Raw genomic sequence first — 22645 nt, forward strand, 5'->3', positions numbered from 1 at the left:
TACGTTACAGAGACCACGGAGAAAATAAATATTGGTTCACATCAGTTCCAGAATGCAGAATCAAAGTCCAATGAGGCATTCTGTGATGGAAGTCAGTGAGCTGAGGCTTCCCAAGTTACAAGGCCGCTTACTTCCACACCCATAACTTATCAGACCTTTGACCATCTGCTGCTTAAACCACCATCCATGCATTTGTTCCGGCTGGATTCAATAATTCCAATGCTTTGCCATCCGCCCTGCTCTAAGCTTCAGCTCAGACAACACTTGGCACATATTCCAATCCTGTAACTAGTTCCAGTTAATTATCGCTCCTGTCCTTGCTGACCTATGTTGGCTTTTGATCTCCAACACATCCAAATTAAAGTTCTCATCCTTGTGCTTTGATCCCTTCAGGGGATCATCCTTACCTTTGTCTTTAAACCAACCCCCACACCCCCCACCTCACCAGCCTGACAACCATCCTGGAACTTTCCATTCCTCTGACTCCACTGTCTTTTGCTTCCCTTCAATCAGCATTGAAGACTGTGCCTTCAGCTCTTTTTATTTCCTCCCCAAACTACTTCATTGCCCTCTCCTAATTTAAGACCCTTGTTAAAACCACCTCTTTGATTAAGTTTTTTGGCCACTTCCCCTAATTTCTTCTTTTTTGACTCTAGTTTTGTCTCATTGTTCCTCTGTGCAGCACTTTGGAACTTGTTTTTTTACATGAAATACATTGTACAAGATCATACGTCTTTAATTACCAGTCATTTCCAAATGCATTTTTTCTGGGATGGGTGGGACATTAATTAGAACACTTACAGATGTTATTTGTATTCAGCCGGACCTGATGATTAGTTGCAATTATAAGGTGTTATGAAAAAAGCACTTTTTTAGCACAGATTGTGCATCTGTACACCAGATTACTTCATCTAGAAGATAAAATCATAGGCATCTCAAAAAGTGGGTGTGTGATTCCACCTTCAGGAACACGTACATGAAAGTATATAACTGTGAATGTAAAAGTGTCTATACCTCCATTGTCATGGTTGCAATGTAAATAGGCAACTCAAAAATACACTATGAATCTGGAAAGCTTGGAGTGGTTAAAGGCTGCATTCAGCTGTTCATCGCAAGGATATCATGAGTATTCTAGGTTTTGGATGTAGAGATATTAGTCTTTGGGATTTATTATTCGAACGTAATACAAAGCACTTGTTTTTCTACGTGATCTGAGACCATGGTTGTGGAATTTGACTTGCTTTAATTGTATTAGAGTGGTGCTTAATTATGGTTGTGTTTCAAAGTCACATCAGGATTATAAAATGTATATAATTGGATTTGTCAAGTTTAAAGCATTAACTTGACATGATATTTTGTTTACAATCTCTTTTACATCTGATGTTCAAGGTAAAGTATTGCAGCTCAAATCCCTTCCCGTTCAAGAATATTCAGCATGTTTTGTACCCAAACAAAATTAATATAGTGTGTTTTTATTTTGTATCTAAAAATGGCAGGGATTAAATTAACTTGGATAACTTGTGCTCCAATCTTGGGAGGGGTGCCAACCTTTTCCATACTCCAACTAATTCTAAAATATGCTACACAACTCTGACAAACTTTCTGATTGTTATGTTTAAAAAGAAATACCGAAAAATATTATGAATGATATTTCCACTCTTGTCTTTAAAAGATGTGGGGGGCGATTTTCTCAAAAAAATTCGAAGTGTCGAATTCGTGTAAAAACTGGAGTAAATCATTCCGTTTTTTCAGTGGGAGTTTCAAAATGAATCTCCCACACTCTGTGAATTAGTCCAAAAATCAGTGGGTGGGGCCTATTCCCGCTAGAGAGGCCGGCAGCATAGCGCTGAGTGGGCCACTGTGCATGCACTGGTTTGTTAGCGCCGAGATCGACGCATGCGCAGTGGCCCCTGTCTGCCGGCCCCCCGGTTGCTGGCCAGCCCCGCGACCCCTGCATCGCCGACAATGCGACCCAAGGTGGCATTGCCCAGGGGGCATCCCTACCGCCTGACCCTCTGGGGGGGGGACATCGATTGCCCCTCTTCACTCCAGCAGGGTCGAGCCGCCAGTGGGGAGCTATACTAAACCCCTGAAAGACTCCTGGCGGGGGTGGGGGGGGTGGGGAAGGAGGAGAAAGGCTAGCGGGCCCAGAGACTTCAGTCCTGAGACCGCTAATGAGATTCAAATTGTATGGAGATGCTAATTTAAATAAATTATGCAGCTCTGCGCCTATTTCTGGCACGGAGCTGATAGTGCCGGAAATCCAGCTGTTCGAGAGGCGCGGAGGCCATGGCGCCCAGTGGGGAGCCCGTGAAACGGCCTCCGCTGAGTCACCCGGCCAGCAGAGCAACAGGATGGGAGAATCGCCCCCTCGACATGGGTAAAACTCTGCAAAGTACAAACTGAGCGCCTTTATGAGGAAGCAGTTGTGAATAATTACTGACACTCCCTTGTACCTCACTTCAAATGTCTACTCTTTATTGTCGTCTTACAGTCGCTGCTGGTGTAAATTGCATTTGAAGATATACCTGTTGACCAAAGGTAGTTCTGAATTCCAGTGAAAATGTTTTGCGATTTGTTTATCATTTCTGATATAATTTATCTTATCAGGGAAATGGTATTTTTTATAATTGAACATAATTAAGTTTACAAATTGTTCACTAATCGGGAATTGTTGCCATCAAGCTTAAATTACAGATTACGTCGAAACTCAAAATTTTTAAATGCCATTATTTTGCAATATTTCAGTTTCAATAAAATATTCCTAACATGTGGAGTTTCAAATTTTGGTGTATTAGCTAAGATGAGAAACCAATTGCAAAATAAATGCTTGCACAAGTGATCAGGAGAAAGATCGCGTGTTTGAAAAGCCCAAAATTGTTTGAGAGATAAGATGTGGAACTGTACTTCTCCTTAATTCTCGGTGGTAACTCAATCTTATTTTATGTTAGATGATCCAGTCACTGTTGGAGGCATTCAACCACCGCATCAAATTAAAACTGTACATCGATCACCTGACCACACTTTGCCTGGAGCGGAATCCACAAGTCTTGGCAGGATTGCCATCATTACCAGTCAACGAGGAAGAAGAGGATGAGGTTTCCCGGGAGCGTCAGTTGCAAAGTTTGACACCTGAACAGGTGAGATATTCTAATTACATCCTTCACAGGATTGCCCTGTGTGTTGCAGTGTTGCTCAAGACCCTACAGCTGCGGAAAGCAAGATGTCAACAAAGCATTTCACCTGGTTAGCAATGTTAACTTTTCTTAAACTCAAGGATGACAAAGACTGTGCTCTTCGCAATTGATTGTCAGGCCATAAAATCTGTATTAGCTTTGTAAACTTAAATTTGATTCGTGTGAATTTGGTGGCTAAGATTGAATGAGTGAGCAATGTGCACGTATCTGTTATGGAATATTTACCTGTGATTCACCTGAACTATTTGTAGTATAAAAGAATGAGAATGGTATTCTTATTGTGCTTTTCTGGACACTGAGAATGGGAAGATATTAGAGAATTTGTTGCATAGGTATTTGACCTCTTCACCCAAGCCATGCTGAGTAGTATCAGTAAATCGCAAAGAATCTATTGAAGTGCTGCACCATTGAAAATAAAAAGAAGTTTTCAGATTTTGCTGCTTCACCATCATAAAAGTTAAGCAATCTGAACATATGCACCAGTGGGTACACAAAGCAACTTTGAGCTATTAAATAGCTCATTATGTAGCTTTTAATCCAGTCACATGGGAAACTACAAACTGTAACAACAGCTCATGAAATGTGAAACTATGGGAACAGCTGAGTAAATGCAAACACATTCTGATTTTAGAAAGCTGATAATATGAAAGATAACTGAGAAAACCCCTCTGTTGTGGTTACGTTGAAAAGTGGCCGGGTTTTAAAAAAAATGTGCAACATTCTTTTTCTACTTTCCAGAAAGAAGCGCAGATTTTTTTTTTCAGAAGTGGAGTTTTTAAATGAAGTTCTACACCCTCGTCCGTGTGTGAGCCTCGTATGCTATTTACGTAGCAGGTCAGCTTCAGTGAGAGATCTTTCATGAAAGCCCACAGAAAGCCGACAATGTGAAAAGCACACCTTTGCAACAATCCCATTCACTACAGAAAGCAAGGTTTCTGTGGTTGCTCCACTGGCAACAAAGGCAGAAAGTGTGTTTGCAGAGGGGAGCAGCTAGTTTTTTCTGACTGCTGACGGACTATGCGCTTTATCCTGCCCATACAAAATAGTGAAGTGCTCAACGGTCTGTACAGACCTTCCCAGTAAGAAGTCTCACAACACCAGGTTAAAGTCCAACAGGTTTATTTGGTAGCAAATACCATAAGCTTTCGGAGCACTGCTCCTTCGTCAGATGGAGTGGAAATGTGCTCTCAAACTCAGACCTTCCCAGCCATTGCAAAGAGATGAATCTTTTAGCAATATATTACACATCAAATTATTTAACAACCACCCATGTACAGTTGGAAAGCACAACTGGCCACTATAAAACCACAATTTGTACAAAATCAAAGCCTGGGTCTTTGTATTATACTCTTGCTTCCTGATGCAACAATTGTCTATATTCTTTCAAGTAAGTTTTTCAATGGCGGCACGGTTGCACAGTGGTTAGCGCTGCTGCCTCACGGCGCCAGGGACCTGGGTTCAATTCCAGTCTCGGGTGACTGTCTGTGTGGAGTTTGCATTCTCCCTGTGTCTGCGTGGGTTTTCTCTGGGTGCACCAGTTTCCTCCCACAGTACAAAGATGTGCAGGTTAGGTGGGTTGGCCATTGCCCCTTAGTGTCCCAAGATGAGTAGGTTGGGGGGATTAGCAGGGTAAATATTTGGGGTTATGGGGAACAGGCCTAGGTGGGATTGCCCCTTAGTGTCAGAAGGATTACGTGGGGTTACAAGGATAGGGCCTGGGTGGGATTGTTGTCGGTGCAGATCTGGTGGGCTGAATGGCCTCCTCCTGCAGTGTAGGGGTTCTATGATTCAAAGATTAATGCGCATCAAGAACTCACACCCCAAAGTAAAGAAATGCAGATGTCATTTTGTGGTTCTGATATTTCTTGGAATGCAACGCAGGGGTTCTTACTCAGATACGTGGGCTGGGATTTTCAGTTGCCCGTCGAGGCCAGAACAGAAGCGGGCAAGCTCTAAAATTAACGCTCCCAGATGGCGTGTCGCTGTCCCCACATCTTTAGGAACACGCTAGAATTTTCAAAGTGACGGTGGGCGGAACAGAGTGGGGAACCCACTCGCCTCCAATTAAGGGTCTGTTAAGCTCCTTGAGGAGCTTGTTAACAGGCCGGGGAGGCCAAGAAGGCGATTTTCAATTTGTAAATTGCCTAACCCAAACAGTCTGCTGCACATTAGTGCACAGCTGTCGAATTCAAAGCAGGCAGAAGTTAAAGGGTTTTTTTTATATATGCTGAAAAGTTTGAGGACCTGGGGAATCTTGCACCAGATTGAGCACATTATCTTTCCTTTAGCTATTTAGGCTGCTTATGTGCTTTGAGGCTGCTGGCCCTCAAAAGTGCGGCTTCCTCTTTTGCAAGGCAGCAGCATGTCCCCTCTTGGCTGCCGGCTGCCTTTGCCACTCGTGCTCAGCAGGCAGCTCCCACCCCCTGGAAACATTCAGCACCATTCATTGGGCAATGAACTCGCTGCCGGTCCAATAAGGGCATTTACTTTTGAAGATAGCATGATCTCGGAAATCATCCGGATGTCAGATTCCCAACCGAGAATTGAAAATTAAAGCCCATGATATCTGATATTAAAAACACAAGGGTGTAAGTTAATATTTCTTGAAGTATTTATTTGAAAATACTGACTTATTGATCAGGTGTTGAATCTGTCAACAGGAAATAATTGCATTGTTTTAACCCCTGACTTTCACAAGATATGAATCCTTGCTGGTCGTATATATAATAAAATCCATAGTTTTGCTTGTCACTAAGATTGACAGGTAAGGGAAACCCTCTCCCTATATCCTCAAAATGTCAGGCTTCTCAATGAGCTAAGTGACTTTCATGCGCAAAGTCCAAAGGAATGTACAAGGGTATGCAAAATGCTGTTTGAATTTATTCCCAAATATTTATCAGTTTCTTCTGGAAAACGAAGTCAAATTTCGTTTATAATCCAGAACCAGCTAGGCCAGGTAGATAACAACCATTGGACCATTTCTGGGTTAATTTTAAGATTGTTGCAGAATTATAGTATGATGCAGGAATGTTGGTAAGCGAATCCAGTCCTCCTCCAACTTTAGCCAAGCGTTTCCAGCACTCGTCCAACTTTAGAATTGAATTAAATGTTTCATAAAAATAAAAATGCTATGGTGACAGTGTACTGCTCTCCCCATGAAGTAGTCTTTTTACACTGCCCATCATACGGAGAGGGTGAAAGCACTGACTACTGAGGGAGCATTGCATCATGAAGCTTTCATTTCAGTTAACTGCTTTTGATTTGGTTTATTATGGTCACATGTATTAATAAAAAGGTGAAAAATATTGTTTCTTGCACGTTATACAGACAAAGCATACTGTTCATAGAGAAGGAAACGAGAGTGCAGAATGTAGTGTTACAGTCATAGCTAGGGTGTAGAGAAAGATCAACTTAATGTAAGGTAAGCCTATTCAAAAGTCTGACAGCAGTGGGGAAGAAGCTGTTCTTGAGTCGGTTGGTACGTGACCTCTGACTTTTATATCTTTTTCCCGACGGAAGAAGGTGGAAGAAAGAATGTCCGGGGTGCCTGGGGTCCTTAATTATACTGGCTGCTTTGCCGAGGCAGCGGAAAGTGTAGACAGAGTCAATGGATGGGAGGCAGGTGTGCATGATGGATTGGGCTACATTCTTGACCTTTTGTAGTTTCTTGCGGTCTTGGGCAGAGCAGGAGCCATACCAAGCTGTGATACAACAGAAAGAATGCTTTCTATGGTGCATCTGTAAAAGTTGGTGAGAGTCGTGCTAGACTCAGCACTGAAATTGGAAGTATGCTCGGCTCAGTAGTTGTTTTTCCCCATGTTATTTCATGTTATTTAAAGGCATCATAATCCTCTGAAACCAGCACAGGACAAGCTAATAACTAGGGTGGCACAGTGCCACAGTGGTTAGCGCTGCTGCCTCTCAGCGCTAGGGACCCGGGTTCAATTCCGGCCTTGGGTGACTGCCTGTCACATTCTCCATGTGTCTGCGTGAGTTTCTTCCGGGTGCTCAGGTTTCCTCCCACACTCCAAAGATGTGTGGGTTAGGTGGATTGGCCATGCTAAATTGACTCTTAGTGTCAGGGGGATTAGCAGGGTAAATATGTGGGGTTACAGGGCCTGGGTGGAATTGTTGTCGGTGCAGACCCGATGGGCCAAATGGCCTCCTTTTGCACTTTAGGGATTCAATGATCTACAATTCTTCTATAGTATGGATAAACAGTCTGTAAATTAAAAGGCCTAATGTGTAATACGAGCGGGTTTAAACTTTAAGCTTTTTACACAATGAAATGTGGATGGGAAAAATGACTGCGAGAAGGACGAGCAAACTGTCGGCAGTACCAGGGTGCAGGGTGCTGCTGCAACGGAGAAATCAAAGAGAAATGTAGTAGTAATTGGGGATAGTGCAGTTAAGGGTATAGACACTGTTCTCTGTGACCAGGATAAGGAATACCGTAGGTTGTGTTGCCTGCCTGGTGCTCGGGTCCAGGATGTATCATCTGGGCTGCAGAGGAATTTGAAGTGGGAGGGTGAAAATCCAGTTATCGTGGTCCATGTAGGTGCCAGTGACATAGACAAAACAGGAACTAAGGATCTGCAGAGGGAGTACGAAGAGCTAGGGAACAAATTAAAAAGCAGAACCAACAAGGATTGGTGTGGGAGGAATGGGTTCGAATTCATGGGGTAACTGCACCAGTATTTGGGCAGATGGGACCTGTATAGATGGGATGGTCTCCGTTTGAACCGTGCTGGGACCAGAGTCCTAGCGAATCGTATCACTAGGGCTGTAGATAGGGCTTTAAACTAATTTATGGGGGGGGGGGGGGGGGGGTGCAGAGGTAAGAGGAATTACGAAATCAATGGTAGAGGAGAGGGAGCGAGTGCAAGTGAATGAGGGCATTCAAGTAGTTAAAGGAGTAGAGGGAGAGGTTGATAGCGTTTCATCAAATCGGGTCCAGATAAAAGCTGGAATAAAGACACTTTGCCTGAATGCACGAAGCATTCGGAACAAAGTTAATGAGTTGATGGTGCAAATCAGCACAAATGGGTATGATCTAGTGGCCATTACAGAAACGTGGCTGCATGGAGACCAGGACTGGGAGATGAATATCCAGGGGTATCAGGCATTTAGGAAGAATAGACAGGAAGGAAAAGGTGGTGGGGTGGCTCTGTTAATAAAAGATATCAGGGTAGTAGTGAGGGATGACATAGGCTCTAAGGAACAAAACGTGGAATCGTTATGGGTAGAGATAAGGAATAGTAGGGGGAGAAAGACACTAGTAGGCGTGGTCTATAGGCCCCCAAATAATAATGTTGAGGTGGGGAGGGCTATAAACAAGCAAATAATGGATGCGTGCAAAAACGGAACAGCACTAATCATGGGGGACTTCAACCTGCATATTGATTGGCTGACTCAAGTTGGAAGGGGTGGGATGGAGGAAGAGTTCTTAGAATGTTGTCGGGATAGTTACCTTGAACAGTATGTTACAAAACCGACGAGGGAACGAGTTATCTTAGATCTGGTAATGTGTAACGAGGTAGATAGAATTAAGGATGTTCTTGTGAAGGACCCTCTTGGGTCAAGTGATCACAATATGGTCGAATTTCTGATACAAATGGAAGAGGAGAAAGGAGGGTCCCATACCAGTGTCCTCTGTTTGAACAGAGGGAAGTACGATAGGATGAGGGCTGAATTGGCTAAGGTAGACTGGGAGAGCAGACTGGTAGGTAGGACAGCTGAGGAACAGTGGAGCATTTTTAAGGAGATGTTTTTCAGTACTCAGCAACAATATATTCCGATGATGAAGAAGGACTGTAAGAAAAGGGATAGCCAGCCGTGGATAACAAAGGAAATTAAGGAGAGTATTAAATTAAAGTCCGATGCCAAAAATAGTGGAGAATCGGAAGATTGGGAAAACTTTAAGAAACAACAAAGAACGACTAAGAAAGCGATAAAGAAAGGAAAGATAGGTTATGAAGCTAGGCTAGCTCTAAATATAAAAAATGATAGTAAAAGCTTTTACAAATATATAAAAAGGAATAGAGTGGCAAGAGTGAATGTTGGACCCTTGGAGGACGAGAGGGGGGATTTAAAAGTGGGAAATGAGGAAATGGCTGAAACTTTAAGTACGTTTTTTGTGTCGGTCTTCATGGTGGAAGACACAAAAAGTTTACCGAATATTAACGATAGAGGGTTGGTAGGAGGAGAGGTACTCAATACAATTAATGTTACCAGGGAGGCAGTGCTTGGTAGACTAACGGGACTGAAGGTGGACAAGTCCCCGAGCCCGGATGGAATGCATCCCAGGGTGCTGAAAGAAACGTCAGAGGTAATAGCAGATGCGTTAGTGGTTATTTATCAAAATTCATTGGATTCTGGGGTAGTGCCAGCGGATTGGAAAACGGCTAATGTTACCCGCTGTTTAAAAAAGGAAATAGACAAAAGGCGGGTAACTACAGGCCGGTTAGCTTAACGTCTGTAATGAAGGGGCTGGATAGGGTAGAGGTGGAGAAATTCTTTCCACTTAGAAAGGAAGCTAGAACTAGAGGGCACAGCCTCAAAATAAAGGAGGGTCAGTTTAAGACAGAGTTGAGGAGGAACTTCTTCTCTCAGAGGGTGGTGAATTTCTGGAATTCTCTGCCCACTGAAGTGGTGGAGGCTACCTCGTTGAATATGTTTAAATCATGGATAGATGGATTCCTGATCGGTAAGGGAATTAGGGGTTATGGGGATCAGGCGGGTAAGTGGAACTGATCCACTTCAGATCAGCCATGATCTTATTGAATGGCGGGGCAGGCTCGAGGGGCTAGATGGCCTACTCCTGCTCCTATTTCTTATGTTCTTATGAAATGGTAGATACCTGTGGTAAAACTTCAAGTAAGAATTTTGCCAACCTTCCACAGAAAAGAATAGGGATTATAGATAATGCATTGTGATTCTTTAGCATTAAGAGCAGTGTAGATTTTAATTAGGTTACAAGTACGTTACTAATCTATTCTACAAGTTACCTTTGATTACCTGCAAAGGTAGTTGTATTACTAACTTGCACATTATCAGGCATTCAATTCAAATTCACCCTCACTACCCTGGTTCCTATCCCCTTGGACCAAAAGCTTGCCAGCAGAATAATTGTACAAATGGAGGTTAAACACCGTTCTCACTTGTCATAAAAAAAAAGGATGCATTCTTACCGCTAAAGTACCAGAGACCAAATGACCTCCCTCGATTATCAATTGTTATAGACATGACCAAGTAAAATGCATTTTCTCAAAGTGGTCTGTGCACTAAAGATTTATGTATGTTTTTAATTTGTGAATGATTTAAAATAACCCAGCAGCAAAGCTTTAGTCTTAAACAAGATAAAAGTTAATCACAAAAACGACTGTTATAAGTTAGTTAAGCAAAATTGATAAAATTATTCATTAATATACAGATACAAAGATTAAGATGCAGAGGGAAAAGAATGATGCTTCAAATTGTGATCTCAGATCAGTCTCATGAGATATCATTGCGGGACTGTTGCCAGACTAGACCCCAACAATGTTTCTATTTTGCCATAAATGTGAGGAAAGGATACTTCCTTCCAGGAAGGATTCCACAGACAAAGTAGGAATCTTTTATAGTTGAACAAGCTTTATTTAATAGCACAGTTTAAATGCAACTCTAACAAATGAAGCAACGTAACTATTAACAGTTGACAAATATTTAAAATTGAAAAGGAAACCACTTTCAAGCTTATAATTGTTCCAGTTCCAAATAAGCCCCATTCATGCATAAATCAAATCAAATTTAAAAAAAACAGTTCGCAAACCCAGTCATACTTGCTTTAACATTTGTCTTGGAGATTTCGGAGAAAGTTCCAGAAGCTTGAAAAATCCTAAGTTCAACCAGGCTTCAGCTGCACACTAACTGCTTTTTGCAAAAGCTTTTGTTTTTCTCTGCTACAGTCCCAGGACTGCACGTAAACCACTTAATCACATGACCCTGTCAATCACTCTAATTAGAAATCTCAGGGGAACTTAAGTAAACAAAGTCCATTAACTTTACTTAACATAACCACCTGCTAGACTACAATGAATAATTATCCTGCTCTCCCAGCATCTGAGCTGCATTCCCTCCAAATATACTGACTGTAGAATAAAGCTGAATTTTTTAACATTCTCCTTAAACACAAATATGTATCCATATCAATTGCACTACTATCCTCAAACAGGAAAACCACCCTTTGTGTCTTGCCCTGTTAGAATCTTTTACGCTTCAATGACAGGAGCTCTCGTTCTTCAACAATCCAGAGAGTATAAACCCAATTTACTCAGTTTCTCACCATAGGACAACCCTCTCATCCCAGGAACCAATTTAGCGAACCTTCATGCTGCTGGCTCCTTATCCTTCCTTAGATAAGGAGACCCATAACTACACACCATGCTCTACATGTGGTCTCACTAAAGCCCTATGCAATGATCACAAAACCTCCCTATTTTCTCTTTCTTGTACGAGTTCACCCAAGTTTCTCTGAACATCAGCATTAAAAGGTTTCACGCCTTCGTAAAAGAAAAGATTCTGCTCATCTATTCTGAAACCAAAGTGAATAATCTCATGCTTCCTCGTATTGTATTCCATCTGCCACCTTATTGTCCGTCCGCCCACCCACTTAATCTGTTGGTGGATGGGATTTTCAATCGGGTGTGTCGATGAGGTCCCATGTGGGCACGCTTTAAAATAAAAGCTCCTGGGTGGCATGTCAGTGATTTGACACCTCTGTGCCACGCTGGAGTTTTCAAAGCAGGAGTAGATGGGATTGGAATCAGGAACATGCTCAACTCCAATTAACTACCTGTCATACTTCTTGAAGAGATTTTTAATGGGCGAGAGATAGCCAGAAGAGAATCGCTGAATGTAGACTCCCTGGTGCACCTTAATGCATAGCTGTTAGGTTCAACGAAGAGAATAATTAAGTAATGTTTTTTATGATGAAAATATTTTATAAGGAAGGGGACTTTTGTTCCGGATCGGACCAGCCACTTTTGTGCTTGGTGAGGTTACTGGTATGCTGCCTCCTCTCTTCTGCAAGGTGGTAGCAAACTCCAACATGACTGCTCGTCTCCCTTTGGACACTTGTGCCCTGAGCAACACTCCGTGCCACTAATTGAGCACTGAGCTCTATTAGGGCATTGAAGTTTTGAAAATTGCATCGCAGGTTCAGAACATGGAAATTATCCTGGCATTGAGTTCCCGGCCCTGATTGAAAATCAAGCCCTATATCATTTTACAACCTCTGTGCCTTCAGACCTTACATTCTCAGCTAATTTTGTAACATAAGTAAAGTTATCTTACTCTTAGTCAATATAAATTGTAAGTACCTGAGTTCTCTGCACTGATCCATGTGACAATCCATGAGCCCCTTATCTTGGACATTAACCTTTTTATCTGGCACCTTATCAAATGTCGTCTATTCCAAGGAAAAACAGGATATCTGGTGACAATATGAAGAAAATAGATATTTATAGTTATCCAATTTTTTCCCAGTAAAACATTAATGATTTTGGTTTCCGCCCTATAATGAAGCATTTCATTCTCCCAACTATCTTTTGTGTGATGTGATTGCTCCTTTACCCTCTCTCTTAGTGGTAACTTTAAAGTTAAATCCTCGTGTTATTGGCTATGCAACATTTCCACGAAATTTCCTCTTGCCATCAGGGCTCCAGTAGAAATAGTTTCAGCGTCTCAAATCTCTCCTCTTAAGTATAGGTTCCCACTCCTTGCATAATTTTTGCTGAATCTACACTCTGCACTGTCACTTTAACGTCCTTTCTATATTGGGGAAATCAAAACTGCACACAGCTTTACTTTTTTTAATCGAAACTTTTTTTAATATAAATTAATCATTACATTTCCGTCTTGTGTTCTCTGCCCCTATCGATAAAACATAAAATTCTACTGCACTTTTTCTAGCTTTATTTACGTGCATTTAGCACTTCAGAGAATTATGTCTTTGGAAAAAAAAGTTTGTCTTAACACAGTGCATTTCACAACCATGGGACCTCTCGAAGCACTTCTGATGTAATGTAGGAAACAAAGCAGCCAGTTGACACACAGTAAACCCCCACATCTTCCCAGTAAAACAATCTAAGTTTTCCTTTGATCTCTCCTAATCAAACTACCCAGCTTTACTGTTGGGCAGACTTCAGAACGGGTCATATGATTCATTTCATTCACTGTAAATTTAAAGATACAGTCCCAAAATATAATAATCTTTTAAACTTCATAATATGTAACAGCGGGGCTATGTATTTTCTGGACCTGAAGTAGGATGGACCAAGTCGCCTTTGCTATTCTTAAGTATCTTGTGTATGTTCACATGGTCCCCAGTGGGAAGGAAGACTGCCTGCACATTCATCAGAATTGTCGGTTTCCATTATACACAGCCTTAAAAAAATAACAATGTTTCACCTAGCAAATACTATGCTTGCTGACCTACCCAATCAAGCAATGCCTTGATTTTAAAATTCTCACCCATCCCCATCTTTGTAATCTCTGCCAGTCCCACACCTCCCATGACATTTGCACTTCTTTAATTCTGTCTTCTTGAGATCACTGATTTTACAGTGGCACAGTGGTTAGCACTGCTGCTTCACAGTGCCAGGGGCCTGGGTTCGATTCCCGGCTTGGGAGTCTGCATGTTCTTCCTGTGTCTGTGTGGGTTTCCTCTGGGTGCTCTGGTTTCTTCCCACAGTCCAAAAGACGTGCTGGTTAGGTGCATTGGACGTGCTAAATTCTCCCTCTGTACCCGAACAGGCGCCGGAATGTGGCAACTAGGGGATCTTCACATTGGCTTCATTGCAGTGTTAGTGTAAGCCTACTTGTGACTAACAAATAAACTTTAAACTTTGAGTGATGTATGGATGTGCTCCATCAGTCGAAACAAAAACAAACTATTTCTATATATTACCCATCTGACCACGTGTGACTCCAGGCATGCAACAATATGGTTGACTCTTAACTGCCCTCTGAAATGGTCTAGTGAGCCACTCAATTGTCAAGAAGGTGGCTGACCAACATGTTCTCAAGAGCAATTAGGGATGGGCAATAGACACTGGCTTCACCAGCAACATCCACATCCCATCAAGAAAAGTGCTGAATTGTCTTTGGGATATCGTGAGGTTTTGAAAGGTGCTAGATTAATGCCATATAGTGGTTACAGCACGGAAAGAGACCACTCGTCCTGTCATCCCCACACTGGCTCTCTGCACGAGCTAATCCTACTCTCCCGTCTTTTCCCTGTAGTCCTGCAGATTTTTCTTTCTCTTCGGATAATGGTCCAGTTCACTTTTGAAAACCAAGATTAAATCTGCCTCCACAACATTTTCAGGTGGTGAGTTCCAGATCCACGGTGGTACAGTGGTTAGCACTGCTGCCCCACAGCGCCAGGGACCCGGGTTCGATTCCGGCCGCGGGTGACTGTCTATGTGGAGACTGTATGTTCTCCCCGTGTCTGCGTCGGTTTCCTCCCACAGTCCAAAGATGTGCAGGTTAGGTGGATTGGCCATGCTAAATTGCCCCCTTAGTGTTAGGGGGATTAGTGGGCTAAATATGTGGGGTTACGGAGATAGGGCCTGGGTGGTGCAGGCTCGATGGGCTGAATGGCCTCCTTCGGCACTATAGTGATTCTATGATTCTAACCACTTGCTGCATAAGTAGCTTTTCTCCGTACCATTGCTAGTTCTTTTGCCAATCATCTTAATCATAGTCCTCTGGTTCTCAGTCCTTCCACCAACGGGAACTGTTTCACTCTATCCTGACCCCTCATCATTTTGAGCATCTCTGTCAAATCACCTCTCAATCTTCTCTCCTCTAACTGAGGAAGGCAGCCTCCGGGTTCTCAACCTGTCTGCAAAACTGAAGTCCCTTATCCCAGGAACCAATCTCATAAAGCGTTTCTGTACCCTCTCTAATGCCTGTGTCTAATCTGCAATGGGACCCCTGTTATCGACTTGTCAGGATTTTTGCATCGTGTGATACTGGCCTGCACTGTTAGTATTCCTTATGGGATTTATATTTCAGCTTCTCATATCGACACACAGTAAACCTCCACATCTTCCCAGTAAAACAATCTAAGTTTTCCTTTGATCTTTCATAATCAAACTACCCAAGTTTACTGTTGGGCAGACTTCAGAACAGGTCATATGATTCATTTCATTCACCGTAAATTTAAAGATACAGTCCCAAAATATAACAATCTTTTAAAACATTGTTTCTTGTTGAGGGAGTTCTTGATTGTTGTACTTTTTATTTGAAGATTAATGGGTAAAGGTTCTCGACAATTTGCAGTGGAGGAGGAGGAAGTCCATGGAGCCAATTTAAAATAATGGAATAACGTTTACCTTGCTGCTTGCCCAATTAAAGCGACACTTTTTCCCGCTTTTCCATCCTCTCCAATCAGATACCTCTCCACTACACTTGAAGCTCCTCCAATCGCAGCTGCATTTTCTCCTGCTGTCTCATTCCAGCTGCTCGAGTTTTTTTTGCAGCTGGGGTTCAACATTCAGCCCCGCCCCTCCCCCCAATCAAGCTCGCTGCCACCCACACATGCACCTTAGAGGGGATATAACCCCCCCATCTCACTTTCCTCCCTTAAGCCATTCCCTAAAACCTATTTCTTTAACCATACTTTTAGTCATTTGACCTAATGGCTGGAATTCTTTGGCCACTCGCGCCCTGCCGCTGCTGCCAGCGAGGATAGAGAATTTTGCATTCAGCCAAATCTCCGGTTCACTGCAGCGGGACCAGAGAATCCCACCGGTGTGAACAGCCGGAGAGTCCTGCCCAATACCTCTTAAGTGGCCTGGTGTCATTTTTTTTAAGTAATGCTCCTGTGAAGCTCCTTGGGACATTTTGTTATTTTAAAGCACTTTGCAAATATATGTTGTTGTATTAATACATGGACAAACCTTAAAAAAAAAATCAGCTATTGAACATGTAATAGCATTCAGTAAAGAGCATTGAGAGACCACACAAAAAGAAAAATTGTATTAAACTGAGCATTTTAAAAAGAGAAATGAGTTGGGATGAGAGATTTGAACAAGCGGTGAAGATGGTAAATCTATTATATGGCCAAGTTAAATTTTTTTACACTAAAGCGGAATGTCATGAAAAATAAAATAGTTTCCGTTTAATTCCTCTGCTTTCCTGCCTAAAGAACCACAGTTATATTAGTGTTGTCTTTGCTATTATTAAAACAGGATTATTGCCTCATACTTTCAATGAACCAAGGTAGTTGACCCCGAGTATCGTTAAACCAAACATTCATAAATACACTGGGAATATTGGCTGCTGATTATCCATGACCACGCAGTAGATTTCTCTCCTGTTTTGACCAGTAATTGAGCCTGAGGGTATACTCGAACAGTGACTGCATTAGTTTCTGGCAGTGGTAGAAAAATTATTTCTCCCCCTTGGTTTCAAGTTGCCTCTAGTGTACAATAATGCTTGTTATAACACCCTTTGCTCACTCTTTCAGTTCACTTGAGGCAATATTTTTTTATTTATGACATTTTTCTACTGTGAAACAGATACTAAATTAAGCATTGAAGCTTAGCTGAGAATTTGCGGATCGCTGATCTGGATTTGAAAACCATCCATGGTATCCTGGAAGGAATGCTGTTGCATGAAATTGTATGCATGTTATTAAATCCCTTGTTTGTCTGTGCTAATTGATGGAGAAAGTTGCATTGAATTGTGCATGTTTAGTTCTGCTGATGTTTAACATATTTGTTCAATCCTTCACTAAAAGTAAAATGAAATCCACTAACTAAATGTCCTGTGACTGCACATCTCACCAGCTGAACGAATTGAGGCAGTAAGAAATCTTCATGAATGAAGATTTATGTGATTCTAAATTGTTCAAGCGCTCCTTATGACTGCGGAAAATATGCGATTTCCCTATTGAGTAATCTCATGCAAAATATGTTCATAGAATAAAGAAAGAAAGTCGGAAGTACTGTGCAGCATAAGAAAGGCAGTGATAGCCTTGAAGAGACCATAGCCAAGCTGGTGGAAGGGGCCAACTTGTGGCCAATGGAATTTAATGCAGAAAAAGGCAAAGTGATATATTTTGATAGGAAAAATGAGGGATTATAAACCAAGGATGCAATTCTAAAGGGGTACAGAGAGACCTATCCTCATTGAAGATGGCAGGGCAGGTTGAGAAATTTGTTAAAAAGGCATTTAGAATCCTAGACGGAAGGGCATTATGATAAACTTTTACAAAACACTGTTCTAGCTTGAACTGAAGTATTGTGTCCAATAATGGGTACTACACTTTAGGAAGAATGTGAAAACTTGGAGATGGTGCAGAAAAGATTTACAAGAATGATTCCAGGTATGAGGAACTTCAGTTAGAAGGATGGATTTGAGAACGTTTGAGAAGTTTGAGAGGCAATTAAATAGAGATGTTCAAAATCTTGAGGTGTCTTGGCAGAGTGGGTAGAGAGAGTGGGTTCACTTTCATGGAATGTTTGAGAACCAGAGGACATGGATTTGAGGTGATTGGCAAAATATCTGAAGGTGACTTGAGAAAGTATTTGTTCAACACAGCAAGTAGCTAGAATATGAAATGCAGTTGCTGAGAAGGTAAAGGAAGTTTTCAAAAAGGGACTTGTGGAAGCACCTGAAGATTTTTTTAAAATGCAGGGTTATGACTTAGGGAAGGGGAGTGGAACTAGCTGAATTGCTTTTACAGAGAAGCAGCAGGGATTGATGGGCTGAATGGCCTCCTCTGTGCTGTAACCATTCTATGATTGTAACTCAGATTTATATAGCATGTTTCACGTCAGACTTCACTATTGTAATATAGAAAACACTGAAGCTAATTTGCACACAAGAGCCCAGATCTTCCCCCTCGAGTCAGGTGCACAGAGAGATGACAATTTCCAACTCTGCAAACACATCCTTTAAAACTGGCTGCCCTCAGCTCCAATGTTGATTTTTTCGATCTAAAGCCCAGCAGAGTTGAATCGTTTGGCAGCTTGAACAGTTCCAATGAGTTTTGGCAGTTCTGTAACAGCTGACAGTTCTTTGACAGTTCCAATGAGTTCATGCATTTTTTAAATGTAAAATCACTACTTTTAACAATCCCAAAGGGTGCCTCCCCTAGCCCAGAGATATCCTAGGACCATATCCAAATGAGTACATGAACTCTCCAAACAGGTTCACTGGCTATCCAAATTATAGCCCACAGTTCTGATTTTTGTTCCAAGGAGGTGGGCTGGATTAAGGGCATGATCAGCCACCTCCGGAAAATATTCTGAGGCTGCTAGGTGTAGAAGTGGTCTGTGCAGAAGGCACACCTCTGTGCTTTGAAACCTTGCTGAACTTAATGGAAAAAGATGATTGAAACGGTCCTCTCCCCTCAACATTCTCCATGTCCCACCCAAGCCACCTCATGTCCTAACCCACCTCCCATGGCTGCTCATACCATCTATGCCATCCTATGGCTATACATCCCCCTATACTAACTCATAGCTCCTCATACCCGCTATGTCCCTCTACATGGCCCTTTATAGTCCCTATGCCAGCTTACTACCAACTCGTGCCACCCAATGCCCTGCACTCGTCACATTGTGACCTTACTGTCTCCAGGCGAACTCACCTTGTATCAACCTTGGACAAACATCAGGAGCCATCGAACATAAAATAAAGTTGTGTTATTGATGACTTCACTATTTTAAAAAACCCTCTAGTTGATTAAATTAAAACATTCAAGACGTTGAAATTCCTTCAACTAATCTGTTATGATAAACAATTTTTATTCTGTAACAACTTGAAACTGTCAATTAAACTGATCACTTAATACACCCCATTGTGGTAAGATTAGGTTGTAAAATCATGCAGCACAAATCTTATAATTTTAGTCCCACAGGCTTGTGTCAGAAAGAGTGAATGATCAAATACTGATTTTAAAGAAAAACTCCTCATTTATTTTTTACATTTAAAGCCCAGCAGCGTTAAACCCATTGATGGCTTTGACAGTTCCAATTAATTTCATGCATTTCTTACTCATAATCATGTCTGCTTTTGACAATCCCAAAGGGTGCCTTGCCTCTCCCAAAATGGTCTGAGGGCCATATCTAAAGGGAGGTGGCTATCCTGTCTCTCTACAGGCATACCCAGTCTATCCAAACAAATTCTCCAAATTCAGGCCAGCTTTTACCCGTCTAATTTGTACACGTCAGGTTTCACACCCCTGGCCTACTTCCCACTTCAGTGGAGTCAGCTGATGATTTAAATGGCCAGTTGCTTCTGTCAATTGCACATGCATGAACCCTGGCCTAACTTCAGTCCTACCTCCACGAAAACAGCGTGTACCCATGTTTGGGGGCAGAACTTCGGATTTCTGGGCTTGTCTGCCATGAAAATTCAGCCCAAGGTGGCTCAGACAGAAGTCAGATAATGATTAGATAATTTCTGTTAGTGATGGTGGTGCATTTTGCCAGGACACTGGGGAGTTTTCCTTGAGTAGTGCATGGGGTTTTAACATCTACCCGCTTTAACGTTTCATCCAAAAAGTGGCACCTCTAACAAAACAACACTCTCTCTGTTCGTTATTGGAGAATCAGTTTAGAGTTTCTGCTCTAACTTCCAAAATGGGACTTGATCAACAAGTGAAAGTACTGCCCTGTCAGCTATGCCTGACACCTAATGCACTGTATGACATGACACTGGACCATATAAACCAGGAAGTTTTGAGGAAAAACCTTGGCTAGTTTGATTCAGCTGATCTCATTGGAACAGTATTGGGGATAGCAGTTGATGTCAGCCCCCAAACTGAAGAAAGATGGAAAGTGGGTAAAGTTCCTGCTGTCTGCTTGCACTTTGATGTTTATGTTGCAAGTGGTATGTGTGAATATAGTAAGGATCTGTGAAAGCCCCGCTGATGAATAACTTCCTGACTGTGTTCAGGTTTACACATAAGTACCCATTTGGGCAATGTGCTTTCGAGCTTTTCCTGCTACTGCTGCCTATGGAAATTAGTTGAAACATTTATTGGGAGAGTAAGACTAAGGAGAGAAAATCAAAAGAATATTGGAGGGGAAAAATATGGGATTTGGCTATGGGAGAATTGCAAGTACTTCTCATCCTTAATAGGACTTAGAGCTTGATCTTAATCTTTTGCCAGAAGAAGTAGCCGTCTACTTGTAAATCTCATCACAATGAAGAGTCTAGCTGCCTTTTGTGATCAGTTTACTGCAAAAAACTGATCTTTGGATTTTATCTCAAAAGGCATCACTGTGCAGTGCCATGGAATTGAAATTGCCTATTGTATGAGGCAGTAATTCTCTAAGATTCAGGAGAGTCATCAAATGGCCTGGATCCTCCATATTCTGAAATAATACTTGGGTGGCACAGTGGTTAGCACTGCTGCCTCACAGCGCCAGGGACCCGGTTCAATTCCGGCCTCGGGTCACTGTCTGTGTGGAGTTTGCACGTTCTCCCCGTGTCTGCGTGGGTTTCCTCCGGGTGCTCCGGTTTCCTCCCACTGTCCAAAGATGTGTGGGTTAGATGGGTTAGCCCATGCTAAATTGACCCTCGTGTCAGGGAATTAGCAGGGTAAATATGTGGGGTGATGGGAATAGGGCCTGGGTGGGATTGTGGCCGGTGCAGACTCGATGGGCCGAATGGCCGCACTGTAGGGAGTCTACGTAACTAAGTCTAGATCTGAGAGCAAGCCATCCTTCTTCTTTGGCCCTGGTTATTGGCCTTGATATTAAGTCCCCCATACCAGCTTGGGGTGGGATATTAAAAGTAAAAAATAGGAAATTCTTCTCCAATCTGCTACATATGCAGTTTTACAGCAGCGGATAGTTTTTTTAAAAATTCAATTGTGGGGGACATGGGCGTCACTAGCTGACCAGCATTTATTGCCCATCCCTAGTTGTCCGAGGGCAGTTGAGAGTCAGCCACATTGCTGTGGCTCTGGAATCACGTAGGCCAGACCAGGTAAGGACGGCAGATTTCCTTCCCTAAAGGACGTTAGTGAACCAGATGGGTTTTTTCGACAATCGACAGTGGTTTCATGGTCATCAGTAGATTCTTAATTCCAGATACTTTTTATTGAATTCAAATTTCACCATCTGCTGTGGCAGGATTCGAACCCAGGTCCCCAAAACATTAGCTGAGTTTCTGGATTAATAGTCTAGCGATAATACCACTAGGCCATCACCTTCCCAATATACAGACCAAATGAGGTCTGTATGTGTCCTAGCACAGAGGAGCAGGACACTTCATTAACATATTTAAATCAGTGTCATTGGGAGGCTGGTTTAAATTTAACAGTAGCAAAATGGAGTTGGGAGCTGCTGCTTGAAGAAGGCTTTTACAGCACACTCGATGGGCTGGGGAGCAGGTGTTCTCTCCCCGGTTCCTTTGGGAAGATTTTAACCTTCCTTCTGCTGATGGTGTCCTCCCAACAGCCCCTGCTGTGTTGGCAACTCGCTGCTGTCCTCTGCTAACCCAGATCTGCAGTGTGCCCCGCGATTACAATTGCTCGGGACCGTTATCAAAAGCTCCTAGCTGAGGTCGCCTGCCATTGGTTTTGGCTGAAAGCCAAAAATGGAGGTCCTCCCATTAAAATCAGCTGTACCACTGTGCCTCCAGTCTTACTGGGTAACTCCAAACTACCACTCTGCCCTGCCCTCAGACAATCACCACCTCTCCATAAATATCGAGACATCCGGGTAAAACCCGATGACTTTTCAAAAACGTTCTTGGGATGCAGCATATACAATGGAACATGACAATGAAACATTATGGCTGGAATTCTCTGGCTGTTTGTGCCAGTGGGATTCTCCAGTCCCGCTGGCAGCGCACCCCTGCCCGCAGGTTTCGTGACAGCGTGGAGTGACATCAGTGAGAAATCCCATTGACAGCGGCGGGACCAAACATTCCCGCCACCGTGAACAGCACACTGCCTTCCACTGCCAGGAAACACACAGCTGGGAGGCCAGAGAATCTCGCCCCATATGTTTGAAAAAAAAAATGTTGGCTTTTTTATACGGCACACTGTTCTTGAAAAATGTTTGTGTGGATAATATAGACCTCTGTGCAGCATGGTACATCGTGCAGTGTGTAAAACTTGCCACAAATACATACATGTCCTATCCTGCAACATTCGCTGTGCACAATATAAACAGTTGCACAATACCAGTGTCTGCAACATAGAATTGTACATTGTAAAATATTAATAAGGGTACCGTAGAATTAAACACATGCTAGGTTTGGCATTTTGGCTTGCATTTTAAATTTAATTGTGATGCAATTGGCAATGCTTTTCAAACTTCAATACAGGAGCAGGGTCATCTTGATCATCATTAAAATATCTTTTAAAATTAAATTAGTCTCGCATTTTGTCAGTCCAGATAAACTTCTGCTCCAAAACAGCGCCCACAGTATTT

At 42.4% G+C, this 22645-nt stretch overlaps 1 protein-coding gene across 1 annotated transcript in view; it reads left to right on the forward strand.

The window, feature by feature from the left end:
- Positions 1-22645, forward strand: part of LOC144491587 (ERC protein 2) — a 764742-nt gene that overhangs the window by 682007 nt on the left and 60090 nt on the right. Inside the window, exon 19 of the mRNA XM_078209614.1 lies at positions 2952-3140. Within this exon, the coding sequence (XP_078065740.1) occupies positions 2952-3140 (189 nt within the window). The remainder of the gene's footprint in view (positions 1-2951; positions 3141-22645) is intronic.

Source organism: Mustelus asterias, chromosome 3, assembly GCF_964213995.1.
Source record: "Mustelus asterias chromosome 3, sMusAst1.hap1.1, whole genome shotgun sequence".
NCBI classification, from domain to species: Eukaryota; Metazoa; Chordata; class Chondrichthyes; order Carcharhiniformes; family Triakidae; genus Mustelus; species Mustelus asterias.